This window comes from Helicoverpa armigera, chromosome 9 (genome assembly GCF_030705265.1).
Source record: "Helicoverpa armigera isolate CAAS_96S chromosome 9, ASM3070526v1, whole genome shotgun sequence".
NCBI classification, from domain to species: Eukaryota; Metazoa; Arthropoda; class Insecta; order Lepidoptera; family Noctuidae; genus Helicoverpa; species Helicoverpa armigera.
In genome coordinates, this window is record NC_087128.1 from 11,892,680 (window position 1) to 11,914,397 (window position 21,718).

At 36.3% G+C, this 21,718-nt stretch overlaps 3 protein-coding genes across 4 annotated transcripts in view; all 3 read left to right on the forward strand.

Moving 5' to 3' along the window:
• Nucleotides 1-4,577: 4,577 nt before the first annotated feature.
• On the forward strand, nt 4,578-6,814 carry LOC110369764 (RWD domain-containing protein 4). 2 transcript variants are annotated; one of them, XM_064036278.1, is made up of 5 exons: nt 4,578-4,679; nt 5,442-5,566; nt 5,648-5,751; nt 6,031-6,214; nt 6,581-6,814. In XM_064036278.1, exons 2-5 carry the CDS (start codon nt 5,459-5,461, stop codon nt 6,746-6,748), a joined length of 564 nt encoding a protein of 187 aa, XP_063892348.1. In that variant the 5' UTR covers nt 4,578-4,679; nt 5,442-5,458; the 3' UTR covers nt 6,749-6,814. The 2 variants fall into 2 exon arrangements, with proteins under 2 accessions (XP_063892348.1, XP_063892347.1); XM_064036277.1 differs by having other exon boundaries at nt 4,584-4,834.
• A 737-nt stretch (nt 6,815-7,551) lies between these two features.
• Nucleotides 7,552-9,780, forward strand: LOC110369746 (cytochrome b5 domain-containing protein 1). The gene is made up of 4 exons (XM_021325292.3): nt 7,552-7,876; nt 8,244-8,499; nt 8,960-9,205; nt 9,545-9,780. The coding sequence occupies exons 1-4, from the start codon at nt 7,634-7,636 to the stop codon at nt 9,631-9,633; spliced, it is 834 nt and encodes a 277-aa protein (XP_021180967.3). The 5' UTR covers nt 7,552-7,633; the 3' UTR covers nt 9,634-9,780.
• A 3,513-nt stretch (nt 9,781-13,293) lies between these two features.
• The window catches only part of LOC110369716 (TNF receptor-associated factor 4), a 91,618-nt gene continuing 83,193 nt past the window's right edge, over nt 13,294-21,718 (forward strand). Inside the window, exon 1 of the mRNA XM_064036232.1 lies at nt 13,294-13,338. Within this exon, the coding sequence (XP_063892302.1) occupies nt 13,304-13,338 (35 nt within the window). The 5' untranslated portion in view covers nt 13,294-13,303. The remainder of the gene's footprint in view (nt 13,339-21,718) is intronic.

Genomic DNA, 21,718 nt, shown 5'->3' on the forward strand with positions numbered 1-21,718 from the left:
TTTCATCTGCATCTTTCTGCCCCTTCTTGGGTTAAAGGAGTGTCAAAGTATGCATGTCCATAGTAAAGAAAAAAACTTTATATTTTAAGTTCAGCTTTCATGTTGTTTTAGGTAAAGTTTTCAAATGTTCCGTTTCGAGGACGACTATTTTTGACATTTGGCACTCTAAAGAGGGTAGTCCAAATGAAAAATGCAACATGTCCTGAATACTTTTACAGAAACATCGTGCCTTTCGGATGACATCGAAAATATCAAACTAGAGACTTTAAGTAATAAAACTATGAATGTATGTAAACGAATTTCTCATTATTGGGCAATATCAAATCGTAGTGGGTCTAAGTTTATAGAGAAATATTCAGATTGGCTGAATGTAGTTGAAAATATTGATGTAGAGCGAATTGAGTTACATGTATCTCAGAAGTCTGACAAAGTTGAACCATCAACTTCTTCATTCAGATCCCTTCCCAACAGGTTTACGAAAGTTCCCTGTCAAAAACAAAAGGTGTACTATCAAAAATTGTACTAGATTTGTTATCTGTTTGTAGTAAATACTTTTGAGCTTGAATGTATTCTGGTATATTTTGTGTTTTGTGTGTATTTGCAAAAAAGGTTGTTCGTGTATTTTTGTTGTTTTATTTTATTCCTTTATGGTTGTTTTTAATATAAATAACCATTATTTATATAGATTTTTCATTAAAAGTCGCAGTATGACATGTTCTAGGTTTATCGTCTAAAACAAAATTACTGCGATACATTTTTACACCTAAATAATAATGATATATTTTTTAATGAATGTGGATATGTTATAATTTTAATAATTTACACTTCTCTTAACATATTTCAACGTGTAAAATAAATTAATTAAAAGTATTTGTGAGTTTCGTATTTATGGCCGCCTTTGTATGGAGCGTGAATCACTGTGCATCGTAGTTAATATTAAAAACCCTAAAAATAAGTTCCTGGTTTTAATATATTACATGATTTTGCATTCAATTAGATATAAATAAACTTTTTGATATATTACATGATTTTGAATTCACTTAGATATAAACTTTTTCAGTAATGAAAAATGTAGGCAAAATACGAGCGACACTTCTGCAATTAACATCAATGAGGATGACTACATGTCACAATACGTCAACGAGATGTCAACAGACGACTTAAGCGGGTAAATTATTTGTATGGATGTTCTTGTCTATCGCTAGAATATATGTCAATGGTAAATACATATTGTTAGCTGCCAGTAGTTACAAAGAGGGCAGCAGAGACGAGCGACCATAGACACCTCGCCATTCAGCCGTGCATCTATGCTTGGAAGATTCTTTTTTCGAACGTCATTGTGACAAGACATGATATAGTTTGACAGAATAAGATTTTGCCGCGTTCTTGACTAATCTTAGTTGATTTTCATGTTAAAACTATTTCTTGTAATTTCCTCGTTAAACAAACCTGCTTCTGGTTTTTAAGATCAGAAGTGGGATAGTCTCACTCCCACTATAAAGTTTTTGATTTCAGTTTAGATTCATTGGCACTTTTACTAAGTACGACGCGGTGTAAGGATATCCGCCATTACCGAAGTTTTTGCCGTTCTATTTTAATTTTGTAATGGATTGCAGTGCGTTGCAATCTACGCAACGGTATATTCAAGATGCTATGCAGGTAGCGTAAGTGATACCAATAAATATGTCTTGTTGTGGAACAAGGACATTCAATTCTGGTCTATTCCATTCTGAAGAGTTCAGCGGCATCAAGTGCCCAAATAACTTTAAGAATACATCCTATTATCCTTCAGGATAGCATTAATGTGGATTGCATTATTGAAAAAAAATGGAAAAAGGAATATTGGTTTTTATTATTCTTATGGAAACAACAGGTCTGGTAACTATGATCATTGGTTAACAAAATTTATTGTCATAGTAACATGTTAAGGTAATATCAAAATGTTTGTGTTATAACCGAATTAACGATTGCTTTGGTTTTCATATGTATATGACGGTGTAATGAGTCGAGAATTGCTCGAGCTTAGTACGCTGATGCTGCTCTTGTGTGTTTCGGGTGGAATGAGTTTCTGCCTATGTATTGCTGTGGTATCCGTGAACAACATGCCTTGCTCCTACTATGCTCCAGATGTTATGGGAAGAATCCTGTAATGTTCCTACCTGTATGTAAATGGTGAGATCAATCCGATTTTATTTAGCCTTTATGTAATACATGTCTTGTAATCCATCTTGGTGGCTTATTGGTTAAAAACATACTGAAAGTGTATAAGAACTTGAGTTAGATTCTCAGGTGCCATCGGTAATGAAAGCCAGTGGATGGCAGACCTGGCATATCATGCTTTAAGGTCAGGTGATCTGTTCTATTGTTTTGATTACACATCGGAAGTAATTATGCTCTTAGCTGTATTAAGTGAAAAAATGTGTAATAATATACCAACCATTGGTATTGTCACCTATGAGTATTCTGTGTAGCAAAAACTGAAGTGAAGTTAACTACACGTAACTTATCAAACCGCAATGGTAGTTGTGTTTTCAGCGTTGCTGACACATGATTAGTAAAAATGATATTTCTGAGACATAGTTTCAAAGTCATGCCTTGAATTTATTTCTTTGAGAGCGAAAAGCTTTCCAGATTTTGAAGGTCAGAAGTGGCCGAACGAAGTGTATGTCGTAAGTGCTTGTTCGCAGACTTATACACGAGAATGTGTAACGGCCGTGTCGTGGCCCAAGCGCTTCTGTGCTGGTGCTGCTGATTGCGGCACGAGCGCTGCTCTGCCGGTGCTCCTGGTCGCGGCACGAGCGCTGCTGTGCTGGTGCTCCTGCTGGTTCTGTTGGCTTATGCCTTCCGAATAGTCTGAGCCCCTGGCTTATGGCTTCCGTAAAGTCTGAGCCCCTGGCTTATGGCTTCCGTATAGTCTGAGCCTCTGGCTTATGGCTTCCGTATAGTCTGAGCCTCTGGCTTATGGCTTCCGTATAGTCTGAGCCCCTGGCTTATGGCTTCCGTAAAGTCTGAGCCCCTGGCTTATGGCTTCCGTATAGTCTGAACAACTGGCTTGACTATGACTTGCCTTGACCATGACTTCCGTATATTTTGAGCCCCTGGCTTGACTATGACTTGATTTGACTATGACTTCCGTATAGTTCGAGTATTTGTTCTTGATAACATATTTCTTGCGTTTGAGTGCACGCTTGTGCCCACGGTATAACTAATAAGTAAAAGTAATCATATTTCTTCTTACAACTAATATATGTTTCAGCCTTACACTCCAAACCAGGTTAATAATTTACATGATTTCTTTTTATGTTGTGTGTGTACAACTAATATGTTTCAGCCTTACACTCGACACACTTACACTGGGTGGTATGCCAGTGTTCTGTTATTAATTTTGTATCTGTTATTTGATTTATAGTTGACGTTATTTATTTGTGAGTCACTGGGTGGTATACCAGTGTTCTGTTATTAATTTTGTACCTGTTATATGATTAAAGTTGATGTTATTTATTTGCGAGTCACTGGGTGGTATACCAGTGTTCTGTTATTCATTTTGTACCTGTTATTTGATTTAAAGTTGATGTTATTTATTTTCGAGTCGCTGGGTGGTATACCAGTGTTCTGCTATTAATTTTGTACCTCTTATTTGATTTAAAGTTGATGTAATTTATTTTTCTTTATTTAAATGGATCAGTACTTTGTTTGAGGTTTGTAAAACCTCCAATAATTTTTATTCTGAAAGTGTCATGTGCTCAGAAAACCGATGTTGACCACGATAACCAATCGAGATTTAAATATGACGAAATTGAGCCAGATCCAACTCGCTTATTGAATGTGCAGGTGTTCCGAGACTCAACCAGGCTCACCCAGATCCTGCCGAGGACGTCAGGGTGTCAGGAGAGGCCGTGTTAGCTGCCAGTAGTTACAAAGAGGGCAGCAGAGACGAGCGACCATAGACACCTCGCCATTCAGCCGTGCATCTATGCTTGGAAGATTCTTTTTTCGAACGTCATTGTGACAAGACATGATATAGTTTGACAGAATAAGATTTTGCCGCGTTCTTGACTAATCTTAGTTGATTTTCATGTTAAAACTATTTCTTGTAATTTCCTCGTTAAACAAACCTGCTTCTGGTTTTTAAGAATATATATAATTGTTTTCTTTTTTCAAATCAAGTCAAAGTGTTTATACATATAAAAGCACAGAAAAAAAGTTTTTGATAAGAAATAATATTAATTCAAAGAAAAAACTAGGTAGAAAAAGATTTAACCAGTATTGTAATCAGTATTCCTTCTTTTTCATATATCTGTTAAAAATAAGCCTACCTAGGGAAAAAGCGTCTTAAAGGTAAGTGCGTATCTTGGATATAGTATTTATCATGCCTTTGCTTGGTGAAAAGTATCTCAAATACATTTTTTACGGTATCTCTGGTTTTCGAACCATAACAGTGCGGAGTTCACCGGACAGAATATCATTTTAATAAAAAACGGATTGTTTTTACTTCAAAGTAAACATGAGCGGTGGGAACTTTTTTATTTTTTCACGTTGTCATACTGATTTTGCGATTGCAAAATGACGTAGTCTGTCAGTCTGTCAGATGTCATCAATAATAATGTCAAGTCAATAAATAAATTCTTTTTTGTCGAAAGGTTTTGATGTCGTGTTAAATTGCAAAATACGAAAACAAGGTGAAATTCCTAAAAGCTTTTGAATAAATAATAAAATATACTAAGTATTTAAACAAAGTTATAAGCAGTTTTAACTTATATATTATATTTATTGTGGTTTGGTGATAGACAGCTGGCTTGTGGGATTTAGTGCAATACTGCTAATAAAGCTAAAGGTAAATTTATTGAAGCTATTTTATGTACATTGTTTAACTTGCAGATTGCTGCAGAAAAGTAATTCCTTCAAAAAATAAATGCCAGTCACAGATTCTAATATTGAAAATAGTTTTGAGGTTATGTTTGACTAAAAACTTTATTTTAGAACAGTATTAAATTGAAAACATTGTGGTAGTGCAGTATATCGTTTAATATTTTTAATGACAGTTATATTAAGTAAGAAATCTTTATCTGATTAGTTTTCTTCTACTTATGTAACAGTTTTCATACATCAATCAGCCTGTTGGATTTACCTGTAGCTTAATCACTTATTAACAGGTATAACCAGCCTTACATAGTACAAACATGCCTGACAGACGTGCCTGGCAGGAAAAACTACCAGTGTATGGTGACAATAGATAGTTAAAAAAAAGAGGATTTGCTCATCATCTGTTTGTCTACTGCACAATCTATATTTGTCCAATCTTTTGCTATAATGCTTCATCATCATCATCATCATCATCAGCCTATCGCAGTCCACTGCTGGACATAGGCCTCTCCAAGTGCACGCCACTGAGATCGATTTTCGGCTAATAATGCTTCAATGATTGACAAATGCTTTTACAGTTCCAGGATAGCTCATAATGTCTGATGATGCTGAACAGCAGTCTGAGGAGATAGAAGTCCTGAAATCAATTTATGAAGGTGATGATAACTTCAAACAAGTTGACTCAAAAACTTATCAATATAAGGTTAGTTTTCAGTACCTATCCACCTATTTCATAAACATTCGCCTTAAAAATCAAAACTAATAGCATTTATAACAATTTCAGTACTTTGATGGAGACAAATCATTTGTTCTGGAGATTTCATGGGGGCCAACATACCCAACAGAAAAACCAAACTTTAATTTGGATATCTTCTACAACCAGTCCTTGTAAGTTATTAACAACATATTCAATTTGATTTTTTGGAATATACATGAGCTGATTTAAAAGGAATTACATATCATCTGCCTAACCTTTTTACAAATATGTTGAGGTTGTTTTCCAGTCTAACCAGATGCAGCTGACCGCAAGCTCTTCTTCTAACAAAAAAATTGATAATATATTGATCATTATTTTTAATAAACTTAATCAAGTTGATGTGCCTTGTTGATGGTAAAATGGCTTAACTTTACGGTATTGTCTCTAAACTTTATTTGTAATAATTCCAGATTACAACCAGTTAAAGAAAAAATATTAAGTATAGTTGATGCAGAGGCAGAGCAATGGCTTGGCTGTGCAATGACTTACACCCTCTTTGAGTGCTTGAAGGAGAGGCTGGCAGAGATCCTCGCTGACCAGACTGAAGAGGTGGTTGTGGCTGCCAGAGTAGAGAAAATTGTTATTGATGACCAGGTGAGCACTTCAATCTCATTAGTTTTGCCTTGAATTGTCTGAACCAAGGACAAGACATTATGTACTGAAAAGAAGGAGAGATGAGTAGGAGAAGAGTAGGAGAGCCAAGTAACACCTAGTTGAGATGAAAATAATAATTATTAACACAAACTTGAAAAGTTTTTTTATATTATGCTATCATAACTGTAAAGCTGTTAAACAGAATTACCTCGCACACTAGGTCACGTCGAATGCGATTCGACACAGCCAACAGTCGCGTATAATAGGTGTAAAGGCAATATTTATAAACTGAACTATCCCTTCCGCGTTTTCGGATCCGATAAATATGCCTTATAATAGTAGTTTTAATATATTTTTTTTTTTCAGACTGAACAAAAGAAACCAGTAGAAAAGAAGGAGCAGTTAACGAAAGCTCAGAAAAGGAGAGCGTGGGATAAAGCAGAGATCGGCAGGGCAGGCGAAAAGCCTCGTGGTTGGGACTGGGTGGACATAGTCAAGCATTTATCTCAAGTACCTCACACGCCGGCGTCATGACACTCATTCCTATGAACATGGAATCACGCTGCCAAGAAACTTATAGGTATGGCTGGAGGCTAGCGTGCACCGTAAAACCAATTAATACTCACGAAGATGTGTAATATGGCTGTGGCTCTTTTTCACGTGTCAAATAAAAAATATTGCGACATCAAAGTATGATAAAGCATTTCAGTGGTTCTTACAGTTGCCTCCAGTCATAATCCTACAAGCTTCTTGCACGCGCTTATTCGACACTTGTATAACGGTGCTCTATCTAAAAATGTACAGTCAAGTCCTATGGAAGCATCTTTAGACTTTCATAAGTTCTTAGCAAAATAATGGCGAAAAAGATTTTTGAAAATAGGTCCAATAACTGCATTTTAATTAGGTAATTATTATTTTTGACTGTTTGATAATAAAATAAATAATGAATCTCAAATCTTTTTTACTTTTATTTTGCATGGAATGCTATGAAGTCGTTGTCATTTAAAATTACACTCTTCTTTTCCACATAATTCGTTAGACAGTTGTACCTATGTATTTCAAAAGTCTGATTGGCAAGATAATTTCAATGAGAAGTTGCAGAAATAGAGAAATGACCAGTTATATTTTTTTGGCGTACGCAACCATAATTATTTTATTAATATATCTTTAATGTTAAAATTAAAAGTAGTTTTCTTTACCTGCTCCCGTATGTAGTAGCTCCTAGCTGTTGACTCGGTGTTCTATAAATATCTCTTGCGTTAAAATGAATCCAAAAAGTTCTAATACAAATTGACCTCAACAAAACACTGTAGTCTATGGTCCTCCAAAAGAAAAAAAATGCATCCTAATTTTGACATGTTATAAAAAAATATTTTCGAATGTTATATACCGGGTCAAAAATACCTTCGGGCATACCCAATGAAGTATACTAAACAGCAATGGTACACTCCAGCGGAGATTGCAGTCCATAACCAAGCGAGCGACTGCTGGGTCAGCATCGATGGGAAAGTCTACGACTTGACGAAATGGCTTGAGAAGCAGTTCAAAGTCTGCAAATGCGTCAAGACTTGTTCCTGCCTCGCTAAGACGTGGTACTGCGATAATTGTGTCGAGTATTGCCCTTGTTTTAAACAGGGGTATTTTTATTGTGATGGAAAAAGGGTAAGTTCGTTGAAAGTCCACGGCCCAACCGTTACTACTTTACCTAGATTTCTCACGTCATTGAAGTCTGGAGCCATATCGGTCAGTGGGTCGTCTTAGGGGCGATCCTTTAATGTGTAAAAATCAATGTGAAAGAATCTTTTGGTTCCGTTTCCCTCACGCTATCAAGTATAAAGTAATAATATAAGCTATCAAGTATAAAGTATAAACACGCTATCAATTTCAAATGTAAAGGTTCTTCATGGACTGGACTTCGTCATGAAAAAGAAACAGTCATGTGCAAAGTTTAGTTATCACCTTTAAGGTAATAATTAATAGAAACAAACCATCTAACTGAAAATTTTAATTTAATTTATCATCTGTACAGCTGGCAATGACCATCTTAGCATACGCCGGTAAAGACTTAAGCCACTGGTTCAAAGACGGCGAGTGGAAACGCTACACCCATCCCATCGTCGGCTCGTCAGTGCCATACCACATTCACGGCCATGGTGTCCGCCAGCCTGTCGTCCCGTCCACCAGGTGGCGCCCCGTTGAGGAACCCTGGTGGTCCAGCGACAAATATGTGGTGGGCAAAGCTACGGCTAAAACTAGGCCCATCAGAATAACTAATACTTTGACAGGTATTTCAGTACGGTTAATATGAGTGATTATTAGGTATTCTATTACTGGTAGTATAGTCACAGATTACGTACCTAATAGTTACTTTACTTCGGTTTAGCATCAATTTTTATAAACGAATCAGTTGAGCCCGAATTCTTCATTTAATTTTATGAGATACTCTATGGGTTTATGCCCATTTTCACCAACAAATACCTAAATTTAGGGATCCCCTAAGAGCATTTACGGAACACTTAATAAGAATTTCGTTTTCACCAAAGTTTAGGTGTCCCTTATACATAGTTATTTATGTCAAAATTGGGAGAGCCCTTATTCTAAGTGGCACTTAGATTAAGAGATTTTGGTAAAAACGGGCGGGTGTTGCGCCAACCCCTTATAAAATGACCATTAGGGCAGGAGAATTATGTCCTAATAGGATAAGGCAGTATTATGATGATGATTCGAAAGTCACTTCATTTTAAGGTTCAACAGTAACATTGGAAGTATGTTCAGAAGAAACTATCTATGAGATCATGATGAGATACCTACCACACAACAGTCACCTTATGTCCTACTCCTGGCGTTACATGGGCAAGGGTCTGTGTCTCCACAAGACTTTAGACGAGAACGGTATTCCGGATGAACGAGACCGGTTCAGCGATGTGGCTTTGGCTGAGAACATGCATATTCCTGCCATATTGATTTATTACAATGATGACTTGACTGAAGGTAGGTTTATTATTGGCGTAGCTCATTATTTTCATATTCAGAAATACCTTAGAAGACAGTTATTCAGTGGCACTTTTCTCGGTAGTATCCCTGAGCTTAGAAATTCTATTGTTTATTCATCTCCGTTCCGATTTGGTGGAGCATAGGCCATTAGGCCTGAAACTGCGAAGTGACAGTGCTAGCTTAACAGAGTTTCAGCCCTTAAAAATATAATAAGTATACAATAGAGGTTTTGCAGTCAAATAATGTTTAAACTGCTACTGTATTCCTACTTATTCTTAACTCGTTGTCTTACCTATGTTATTTTTAACAAATAGTAATTGTTTATCTTGTTTTCAGATCCACCGAAAAACATTTGTTACTGTAAAGATCCTAAGTGTGTGATAAAAAGACCTGAGAGGTGCTTCCCACCATTTGAAAACAAATGAACAAATTCAAAGAAAATATTTATGTTTACTAAAATTATTTTAGGGCAATTAACGATCTATTACGTGAATGAAATAATAGACAACTACGAAATTGAATTATGTACCTACCTATTAGATAAATAAAAAAGTTTCTTCTTATTATTTTCACGCGGATGTTTTCCTTCCATTCTGCCCGCGTCTTCGGAGAATTCGAAAATAAAAAAAAGTTTCGAAACCTTCAAAAATGCCTTTTTAAACTTTGGCGTAAGGGAATTAATTAGATCAAAATTAAATAATAAGACAATGATAAAACCATAATAAAGGAGGTAAGTACCTACCTATACTTCACCGTCATGCTTCGTGTAGCGTTGCTAAGGTAAGTAGGTATATCTTTTTATTTATGAAGTGGCTAATGGTCTATAAAGCATAGGTCTACCCAGGTCATCCCCTCTTGAACTTTAGAACCGCACGTGCTGGCCAGTTTTTGTAATGGCACGCTTATGTGGATAGGTCCTGATTTAAAATAGCTTAACTAAGGGGTGTTCTTGATTTTTATAACATGAAGTTTATTTTGACGTTGAAGACAATAAAAGGCTTCATATGTAGATACCTAATTATGTTCCCATGCTTCGATTTTTTTCTTATTGAAACTATCAACTATAGAGATCTGAAAAGAAATCCTTCTATTCTCTGACACTCAGGGTTTTGTATTTGACCCTTAAAATAAACATGGAAGTTGTTTAAAAACTAATCTCAGGAACTGCAGGATCTCCCATGTCCACTGTTGCGAATTGGGCCTTGCTAGATACTTAGGCTACAGAACTACAAATACTTTTGTCATACTATCTAGTCTGGGAATTAACAACATACTGTATTACCAGCAGGTACATGGAGAATACAATTAAGTATTTATAAAACGCCATAAGTCTAAGGGCACCATAACTCGACCGCCGTAACGCCATGCTTGGGCGAGCATACTTCCTCCTGTGGCACCCGTCATCGAAGTAACTAGGAATAAAAAAACTCAAAAGCTTTATGGATTACAATTTCTTGAATAGTTTGTTACAATGGGGAAAAGTCCAGGCAGATGATAACGTGATATGTGAAGGAAAATAATTGTAATTCCTTTCAGATTGATACTAGCAAAATATTAAAAGTTTCAAATTTATTGGTTGCAATAATAATAATTTCAGGCGATAGGTAGGATATTGTTATAACAGTTTTCTAGATATCAGCAAAGGAAAATCGCGGCCTACAATCGTTTTACAAGAACAGTCGCGGCATATTTACCATGAACTTTCGTTAGCTTTTCAATGGAAACCGTATAATTACCTACATAATGTACACGATAGCTTGCGTATAATTTGCATCCCCCACGCGAAATCGCTATTTCTAGTCAACAATACACTTATTTGCGTAGTTACGCGGCGAGACCACCACGCATGCGCAGAGACGATAATGTTACCCACTTGTTGAACCAAATTATAGTCGCCGCGACCCCATGCAAAGCTTCAATGAAAATAAACTGGCGCGCTTTTTCCATAGAGTAACGATGCGACCTTTATGGAACGCGCGTGTGTCGTTTTTTTTTCTCTCAATTTTTATCGGAGTATTTATTAGACGATTGAAACTATGGTTTTTGTGCTTAATTTTTTTCGTGTTTGTAATTAATATGAAAACAGTATTTCAAGGAATATGAAATGGTGGTGAAGTGCATGTGTTCCCACTGTTGGCGGTTTTAATTTGGAGCGTTTTCTGTGAGTTTTGAATATGTTATTTTGTTATTGAGTTCATTTAAGATTTTATGTGGTAGTTATATACAGTGGCGTAGCGTGGGGGGGGCAGGGGGGACAAATTCCCCGGGCGGCATCTTTTAGGGGGCGGCAAAATTTACCCAATTAAAAAAAAATTGTTCGCAACTACATAAAACTGTCTAACAATAACAAAACATTAAACAAGAAAGTTGAAACTTTTTAAACTTAAAATTAATTATGGTCAGGTTCTTAAAACACACGTGACACTACATTTTACGTAATTTTGGTTTTGAGTCTTAAATAAAAAATAATTAAAATTTCGCGCTCGCTTCGCTCGCGTATTCAGAAACTGTATGCGCTCAATTTTGCATTTGTCAACAAACAAAAAGTTAAGTACGTTTGGGCTAAATTTTACGTAATGTTTGGTTTAAGTCCCATAAAAATTTCGCGCTCGCTTCGCTCACGTATTCAAAAACGATATGCCCTTATTTTTGCCTCTGTCAACAAACAAAACGTTAAGTACGTTTGGGCTAGATTTTACGTAATTTTTGGTTTAAGTCCGATAAAAATTTCGCGCTCGCTTCGCTCGGGTATTCAAAAACGATATGCCCTTATTTTTGCATCTGTCAACAAACAAAAAGTTAAGTACGTTTGGGCTAAATTTTACGTAATTTTTGTTTTAAGTCCGATAAAAATTTCGCGCTCGCTTCCCTCGCGTATTCAAAAACGTTATGCCCTTCTTTTTGCATCTGTCAATAAACAAAAAGTTAAGTACGTTTGGGCTAAATTTTACGTAATATTTGGTTTAAGCCCGATAAAAATTTCGCGCTCGCTTCGCTCGCGCATTTGGAACTTTAAGACCTTCAAGAATTCAAGTAACAAAGATATAAAAGTCTACTTGAGAACCTCCCCCTTCTGCCGGGGCTGCGGGTTGTTCGAAAGAGTTACCGCGGCTCTGGAACATAAAAGGCCTTCGACGGAACACGACGGTTTCAGTAAGAGTCTGATACTCCCTCACCACTGCTAACCCACAGCGGGAAGGGTCATGTGATGATTTTTAACGTCGATACAAAAAAATCCCCTTTTGAAGTCGGTTAAAAATGACAAACGGCCAGTAAAACTTGTTTAAAAAAATACACGGGAAGGGGCGGCAAAATCGACAACTGCCCCGGGCGGCAGATACCCACGCTACGCCACTGGTTATATATTTAATGCATTATTATGGAGAAGCATAAAATTGCGTAGTGTTGGTGTTAGTATGTAGGTAGTTTCTGTACCTATATACTTAAATAACTGTGGAGTAAAATCTAGCATTTAAGAAGATTGTTTTAGTAAACAATCTAAGGGCAATGAACATAATACAACCAGGGAACTGTTAAAAAGCTTAAAGATATGAAATAGCTCAAAATCATTAACTGAGCGAAAGACAAAGATGTCAAAAAAGCTATTGTTTAACACAATGATAAGGTGACTATCAAATCGCTCTATTGTCTATGCTTGCCGTATCCGGTAGCCCAATTTGAATGAAGAATGACAATGTTCGATCAGCTGGTTAATTACGATCCAAGTTTTTTATTATCAGTTAGACAATTAAAATACTTACCTAATAATTGAATTGTTGAAAGTGGCCGCTAAAAACGGTCAGTAAGTAGGTATCCTTAAATAGCAAGCCTTATCGTTATTACCCACCAGTTTCTTAATTCAGCTTATTTTTTTTACCCCGTAAGACTGCTGTAAAAGATGAGTTACCTAATTATGTAGGTACTCAGTACCTAGTCCTTAGTTACTTACACAGTATCAGAACTTAGTTTTATAAGTAGGCTGCTTATGTTGTGATGACCCAATTGCCTGGTATTAAGGAATATGTAACATAGGTAGATAATTTCTAGAATCTCGCTCCAATTATCTAAAGTTAATTATTTTCCAGGTCCAATAAGATGGCGACGCTTCCTATCTTCGTCTCCTTGAGCAGGTACTTACTTAAAATAATATAAGTATTATTTAGCTCCACTTATATCTTTAAAATAATTATTTATCACTAGCTGTATTTGCATTCGGTTTTCCTTATAAAACCCTAATGCTCATGTGCAATTCTTCATTAAAAACTAGTCGAAATTCCAGAGGGTGTTTACGTGAAAATATCATAAGGGAGCACATACTCAATCCATTCAAAGGTTGTCTGTAAGAGATCGCTTTTAGCGATATGACCGCCCGTTGTGTCACCGACTTTAAAATCTTCAGATTAAATTTTGAATTGGTGTACATAATAAAGAGTATATCATCATCATAAGAAAGCACATTATCATCATCCTCTGAGCCTTTTTCCCAACTATGTTGGGGTCGGCTTCCAGACTAACCGGATTCAGCTACACATAAGATAAGAAGACATAAGGGTAGTAAATAAAGGAGTACATAGGAGAAGTTCATAAGGAAGGTTAAAACTAGGTGTAGTTGCACTTCGGGCTTTAGCCGTAACATAGACACTGTCACAGCTAAAAATTTACGAGTTTTTAATGTCATAACTCATGAAGTTTTTGAACAAAGCCCTCCCTTTGGTTAAAGGAAGTAAAATGTAAATACAGATGACGGTAGTTTGGTAAAAGTTAACTTTTGAACATTTTACGACATTTTGCCTTTAACGGTACAGTTTTTTTAACTCATTAAATCTTTTAAGTTCATCACTCTTGTCCTACTGCGGATAACAATAATAACCAAAGCATCCGTTGTTTTGCCGAAAAAATCCGTGTAATCCGCAGTTAGAGGAATAATATGCTTCGTATACTTGGATAAAGAGAGTTTAATAATGTTCTCTGGGTCCCTGCACCTCACCCGAATCGGTTCAGTTATTTTCCCAGTCTAATAAAAGTGAGTATTGAAAGCTAGTACCTACTCACGTAGGTTCTATAAAACAATTCTACATTATGATTGCGTATGTTTCGGCAGTGTGTATCCGGCTGCCAAAGCGCGCTTCCTGCTTCCATATTGGGAAGTAAATACCAAGACGTGCGCTCACGCACACACAGGGCTGGTGAACACTAAAGCCTTAGGACATAACTAAATTATGAGCTTTTTAAGTATGTTGCATTGGAATTAATTAATAGATGCAATTAGGTACCTAGTCTCTTGTAACCAAGTACACTTCTCAGCGATTCCCATGTTACGTAGTTTCGCACTATTAGTATTAGTAAGTGCACCCCTCCGCGCGATGTTCCGACAAGGCATTAAGTATTTCACAAACTTCGAAGTTACGCACGTAGTGCAATACAAAATAACTTGCTATGACATAGATGGTATACATAGATCCAAATTAATCAATCAAATCATCCCCGTACCAAAAGCGCTAAAGTTGCCCCGTGCGGTTGTGACTTTGTCACGAGCTTTTTGCGCATGACAGCCCTATTGTCTGTTTAATTCAAAACAGTGTACGCATGCTATTTGCTTGACTATAACTTTTCCGTTCCCACATACGAAGTTCACAATACTCGCACAAACACCTGTCGTTGTCTGTCATAATTGGTCCTGCTGCTCTTCGTGGTTCTACCTGTGTCCTGCACCCGGTCAAGAGTATCTGTGAACCAAATTGCATGTGAATTGGTTCAGTAGTTTTGGCTTGAAAGCGCGACACAAAGATTGTCAGATAGAGTTATTTTGGAATTTTGATAATATTAGTAAGTGTTAGTAAAGTAACGCATTTCAATTACGAAGCAAAGTTTATGGCACGTAGGTGTGAATTAATATCGTTGTAAACCATTAACATTTTATCCGACAATTTTAATTTATAACAAAGGAGATATAAATCTTTTGCACATTTTTCACTTTGCTACACTGACGTGAATAATTACTGTCTTGATTTATTGACGTTGAGACGAGTGGGTAAGAGTCGGAAAGCACGCGATTTTATTCCCACGATAATCGAGGTATTTTATCATTTTATAATAATTGGGGAAGTTAGAATAAAATACCTGTAAAGACTTGAAGCGAGCTAGACTACGAGGTAAATAAGTGAGCTTTATGTACTTCTATTTTCTCCTTAATCCTTATCCTAACCGGGATTGTACCTAATCATTTAAAGGGGTGCTTTCGACCCTAGGGTTGGTATAGCGTAATATAATAAAAGTAAACTTATCTGATTGGATTTCAATTTAGATACTGCCATAATTACTAATTAAATAAAGGAAACAATCATTTAAAACCAATAACGGTAATGTTAACAACGAATAAGGTGGCCCATCTTGTTCCCATTGACAGTAGTCGCGCATGCGATTTGCTCGCAATCATCTGTCACTGTCCATTTAGATCGTACGTGACAGCTCCCATGAATGCACGTGTAAGCTGACTTATTTTTATGAGCTAATCAATTAACACTTGCAAGCTCATACCATTTTGGGTAAGCATATGCGTATGGGTGCAAAATATCTACCTACTAAATAGATAAGATATTATTGCTCATTCATAAAGAACACGTGAGGGACTGTTTCCGCATGCTGCTTGAATTAGGCTATCATATAACACGAGTCAGTATACCTATGTGGAAGAGATGATTAACCTGCCTAGTCATAAAAACATAGTTTAAGTACCTAATTGCGATATTATTTTACTACGACATAACTTTCGTTCGCCAACCCTAGACCTTTTTTCTAGGATTAGCTGCTTCACTTTGAACCCAAAAAAGATCCAAATTGAGGGGGAGAGAGAGAAGATAGAGAGATAACTTAGGTACTGCTCCTGATTAATTACCAAAGCATCCTATTTCGCAAGTTCAAGGCCGGTCAACTACTCTGTCTACTCTAATTAAACATGATCAACGGTAAACGTTTAGCATAAGGTGGCTAGACCAGCGCCCGCGCATGTCCGGTTGGGGCTGTCATTATCCAGTTCCGGTTGAAACTGGTTCGATGGCTCCTTGCATGGTACAGTTATATCCTTATGGTGGAAAAATATTCATTGAATCGAAGGAGAGCAAGGCTGAGCTACAAGGGTCGATCGAACAACGGTAAAGATACTTAGCGCGGCCAAGCCGTGGATGGGTGACCAAGATGATGTCTTGCGTTTGCTTTTGCATTATATTTATCTGTATTTAAAATCCACTATATTTAAGGAGTCCCTGCACTAAACGCTGTCTTTTAACAACACCCACGAAAGTTGTTCACGAAGATATTCAATTATGTTGAAAATTAAATCGAGATAATTTATCGGAAATTTTGAACGCCGCTGTAATAATTTTGCTGCGGATATGGTACTTATGGCTTGCATTTTCCACTTAAGGTTTTTAGTAATAGGTACTGTTAATAAAAGTTGCACTAGAATAAGAGCAATAAACACGCTTTTACATAAGACAAACAAAGTACCACTAAGAACAAAACTTTCTTTTATCTTCTTCGGGTTTACTAGCCACCCCTCGTCATGAATCACTCTATCTACTTATTGGTAAAAACCGCATTAAAATCCGTGCAGTTCTTTGCGACTGTTTCAGTTTTTTGCGATCAGTTAGATGCGGCGAACATTATAAACAACGATTAGCAAGCATTAACGCTAGACTTTCTGGGTATCATTTTCAAAGTATTAATTAGTGCTAATTAGCATATTTTCGCACAGATCTCGTGTCGTAATAGCGTGCTGTCGTCTCATGTAGTATCTAGGTTACAATCAGCATTCCAGGCGTCCAATAATTGACGTATTTCTAGCGATAATTACAAATAACAGCCGTATTGTGTCTTCTTTGTAATTAAGACCGGACGCGGTTAAGAGAGTGATTAAACTGAAAAAGAAAGTTTGAGATTATCGATATGTTTTTTATCGATTTTGTCATTCATCGTATCCTTCAATCGGTTTATGATCATTCTTATCCACTCTATCGAGTTTTCGAAACCCGCAAAGGGACCTCGAAGGTTCTAAATAGATTTCAAGAGCCAAAAATGAACAAGAAAAAAACATGTACTCCATAAATATTAATTTTTGTAGTTCCGTGGCATATAAGTACCTACCCAACAAACAAGCTACTCTTATAAAATTTTATGTTTAAGGTCTAATTTCTTATAGTTGCTTTAAAATCGCTTTCATTATGTCAACGTTCCTTATTATGGCACAATATAAGAAGATTTGGCTAATATTACCTTTACTCTTATAATTTGGTTGGGTTAACCATAACAAGTCCAAATTACATGATTATAATAAGGATTGAAAATGTGTTATTCTTATAAGCGCATTTACAATGCTTTTAAGCCTTATAATATTCAAAACCTCATAAAAGCTTTTCATTTGGCTAATTGTTCTTATAATAGTAATGCATAAGCTAACTATGATACTTTTACACTCATAGGAGCATTTCATAAGATGTCTACCCAACAAACAATATTCTGCATTTTATATGGTCTTTACAAGAATGAATGCAATCCATAATCACTTACATAGTCATTAAAAAGGTTTTATTCTCTAGATGGTCATATTAAAATATTCTTATACCACTTCTACTGCTACGAGTATAATACTACAAAATGACAACCCGATACCAACAAATCACTTGAGGGTTCCGTCAATGATTTTATGGAAGATGACAATGAAGTACAGGAAATTAGTCAAGAAGAATATAACGGTAGTGGTAGTGAAGAAGACATAAATTGAGATCTTCTCCGTAAATACGACCATTGTGATAATACCTAAAATGTAACATAGCTAATATTAATACAGCTACGGAATGATGAAAGGAACCCTAACGGTAGATAAAATGGCGATAGCAGATGGAATAAATGTTGCCATTACAGAGCTTATAATCTTATAGATTTCTAATAGACGTTGTGAGAATGATATTACCCTTGTAAAAGCTTTATAAAAAACATGCCTTAATAATTATTCCCATTTTTACGTCAAAACTACTCAAATTCAAGGGCGCGTTGATATAATTACACTTTTTGTACCACATTTCATCATACGTTTGAATTCCCACACAGTTTTCTCAATAAACAAGCACAATATACTCTCGGATTCAGGTACACTAAAAAAAATAAATGAAATTAATCATGGTTCTTGTTTTCTTTAAAATACTCGTTGACGCTGCCAAACTGAAAAAATCACTCAACAAAACACTTGTTGCAGAATCTCAAACACTGTTTTTAAGGAGAATAGCTTTAAAATAGAATTTGTCTTGCCGCTATAAGTTTTACTCCCTTGTTGCTCGCTATTATAAAACTAGTATAAGGTTGGTTGGGTTTTTAAGAGCAAATCCTTTTGCTTTTATTAGTTTGACTCCCTTATCGCTTGCTATAATAAAGTACATATAAGAAAAAAAAGCTGACAATAAAGCAAATATAAGGGGGTTTTGAGGTTATTGTTCTTGTAATTTGTGCCCAAACGCACCCTTATTAGCGTTAATACGGCTCTTACAAGAAATTTATTTTTGGCATTTTTAGCCACTATGAGAGGATTTTTTGTTTGTTGGGTAATCCTTCCCACCATCCAAAACCTGCGCCTACGCATCGTATCGCACATACATTAGGACCTAACCTTATACGGCTGCCGGGTTAGTGCATTTATCAATCGGTTATTATTATTACTAAGTAACGATCTTTCAAGTTCTTTGTCTTAAATTCAAGGAAATCAAACCTTTACTTAATGAATAAGATCAAAGTACCGATTAAAATCGACTGAAATAATTTTGTGACCTCTGCATGTGTAATGTGTTTGAAAAGGGCTCTAAACTGTAGCTTGGGATTTCAAAGGCCCGCATCCAAAAATAACTGTATTTTCCCCACCTTAGTTATAATCTACGTCCTTTCTCATGCTCTCTAGAATAACTGTGTTATTTCATTTTAATTATTTCTGGAGTTTTGCCGTGAAAGTGCCAAGTCAACTTATCACCCGAATGTACCTAATACTATAGCATAGGTCCGCCTGCACTTATTCCAATTATATTTAGAGTCGACGCAACATGCTCTCTTCTTGTACGTAATATCTATCATACTGCGTATGAATTTTGTTCAGCGTATTACATAATTACATAGCATTACAATTTACATACAAAATCATACAGTTTCCCATACACAGCTGACAGCATACATTGTTGGTCCAACGACAATATAGATTCCCATACAGCCTACATAGTGAGTCCAGCGACAATATTTAGCGCAGCTGACCGTGACATCAAGCCGCGTATTACCGCATAGTTCCCTAGGAACCTGTGGTCAGGAAGATAGCCCTAATGGACGTGTAGCACGTCCGCTCACCTGGATAATTGTAGGATAGCTTACGTAAGTTCTAGGTATATGGATGGAGCTGTTCAAATATTTTGCACCGTGACAGAATGAAACTGAGCAGTAGAATAAGCGATTCGAATTTTTGGAGGGATTTTTCCCTCATGTTTAACTACACGGAATAGGCAGGAATGTAGCTGCGAAATAGGTTGCTGTGTAAGCTGAAAAAGAAAGTAAATATACTTGTAGATCAGCAATAGTTAGCCACTGTTATAAAATTTTGGTGCTGAACGCAGGGTAACATCACAGCGGATTTTATCTTGTCGTAATAGCAATTACTCTGTACTCACGGGAATAATCTAGTATCAAGTATATACATAATACTAGAACATTAAAAATAAACATGGCCGAAGATTCTCAAAACAAAACACAATAAAATAAAATGTAAAGCCGTGCGAATTAATTACAATGTTACCTATAAGCATCACAATTGAATCTATACAATTTGCATAAAAATCTATGCAGGAAACATACAATATCTTATCAAAATTGTGTAGCAATTCATGAGCAAGCTAGCTCATGAAGAAGTAACAAACACACACATACCTACTCACAAACTTTTGCCTTTATAATATTCTTACTAGCTGTTTTCACGCGGTTTCATCTTAGTCGAGAGGGAACTTCGTCCCGTACTCGGGCAAAATATAGCCTAGGGATATACTAGCTAACCAGCTGTGAAAAAATTTTACAAATCGGTTCAGTAGTGTTGGAGCCTATAGGCTACAAACAAACAAACATAGGTATTAGTACGCAGAGATTGTGATTGAAGATTCTGAGAAAAATCTGCATAAGTATTTCTATCCGCTGTTAGTTTCAAGCGACAAGTCAGTATTTGTATGTTAATTAAGTTCGCACGCTTATTTAAAAATAGTTAGTTAGTTAGTTACAGCCTATTTATCGTCCCACTGCTGGGCACAGGCCTCCTCTCACACGGAGAAGGATTGAGCATTAATCACCACGCTTGCTCAATGCGGGTTGGTGATTTCAGACTATATAGTCCAGGTTTCCTCAAGATGTTTTCCTTCACCTTTTTATCAGCCACTGGTTATTTAAAAATACGTAGTTTCAATTTTGTATTAAATTGAATAACTATTTATGAAATAGTTGTTGTTGCAAAGATGTTTATAGGATTTTTATAGGAAATATTCCTTTAGGACGTGGTTAAAATCGTTCATGTAAAGTAACTGTCATCATCTGCCTAGCCTTTTCCCAAGTACATATGTTTTGGTCGGCTCCCAGTCTAACCGGATGCAGCTGGATGCCAGTGTTTGTGAAATATCAACTGCCTGTATGACCTCCTCAACCCAGTTACCCGGGTAACCCTGTAAGACTGATTGTCAGACTTACTGGCTTCTACCTGTAACGACTTCTAAAGATGTTCAATGGAATCGTGTAAAGCAACTAGTATTACTTAAATAATATAAAATGGTAATTGTTGGCGTGTCGTCACGCCAATTAGAACTGTATCGCCGAACCATCCGTGAATGCGCGTCTTATCAGAGAGAGTTGTACATACAAAAAGATTAACATCAATTAAAATCGGCTCTTGAAAATCTTCAATACTCAATCCTTGCTCAAGTCTTACCTCCCCACTCAGAGACATTTAATGATTACTTAAGCCATTCCTTAGTGAAGGATTTGTATGACATTCCGACTTAATCATTAAATGTCTCTGAGTGGGGAGGTTAATTGCGAATCATAATGTATAGAAGTTGTTGGTATATAAGGTGCTATAAAAATATCTGCTATAGCTGCAATGGGAGATAGTGTCGGGTATTATTATGGACCCAGTCGGGCTCATCATAAACCAATAGTAAAAGAGAGTGAGTGTTTATGTGATACCTAAAGCTACCTATACTAATATTAGTAAGCTGAATAAGGCTGAAACTTTTTATCGGGTTACGTGAAATAGTTCCCACGGTAAGCGGTTAAAACTGCTGGTTGAAACTAGATTTCAATAATATACTACTTTTATCTAGAAAAAAATATCGGCCAAATATGTATGTGAACATCAAAGTAAAAGTTTGACCTACCGAGTCCTGCCTACCAAATTATTGGGGTCTCCTTTCCTGATTAAAATATCCCCTAGGCCTTACCCAGTTACCT

What these genes read in the sequence shown, in the direction of transcription:
- LOC110369764 (XM_064036278.1), top strand. Translation starts at nt 5,459, where the DNA reads ATGTCTGATGATGCTGAACAGCAGTCTGAGGAGATAGAAGTCCTGAAA. An exon ending in CAAAAACTTATCAATATAAG is followed by an intron (nt 5,567 to 5,647) that starts GTTAGTTTTCAG and finishes TAACAATTTCAG; the next exon opens with TACTTTGATGGAGACAAATC. An exon ending in ATCTTCTACAACCAGTCCTT is followed by an intron (nt 5,752 to 6,030) that starts GTAAGTTATTAA and finishes TAATAATTCCAG; the next exon opens with ATTACAACCAGTTAAAGAAA.
- LOC110369746 (XM_021325292.3), top strand. Translation starts at nt 7,634, where the DNA reads ATGAAGTATACTAAACAGCAATGGTACACTCCAGCGGAGATTGCAGTC. An exon ending in TTTATTGTGATGGAAAAAGG is followed by an intron (nt 7,877 to 8,243) that starts GTAAGTTCGTTG and finishes TCATCTGTACAG; the next exon opens with CTGGCAATGACCATCTTAGC. An exon ending in CAATGATGACTTGACTGAAG is followed by an intron (nt 9,206 to 9,544) that starts GTAGGTTTATTA and finishes TCTTGTTTTCAG; the next exon opens with ATCCACCGAAAAACATTTGT.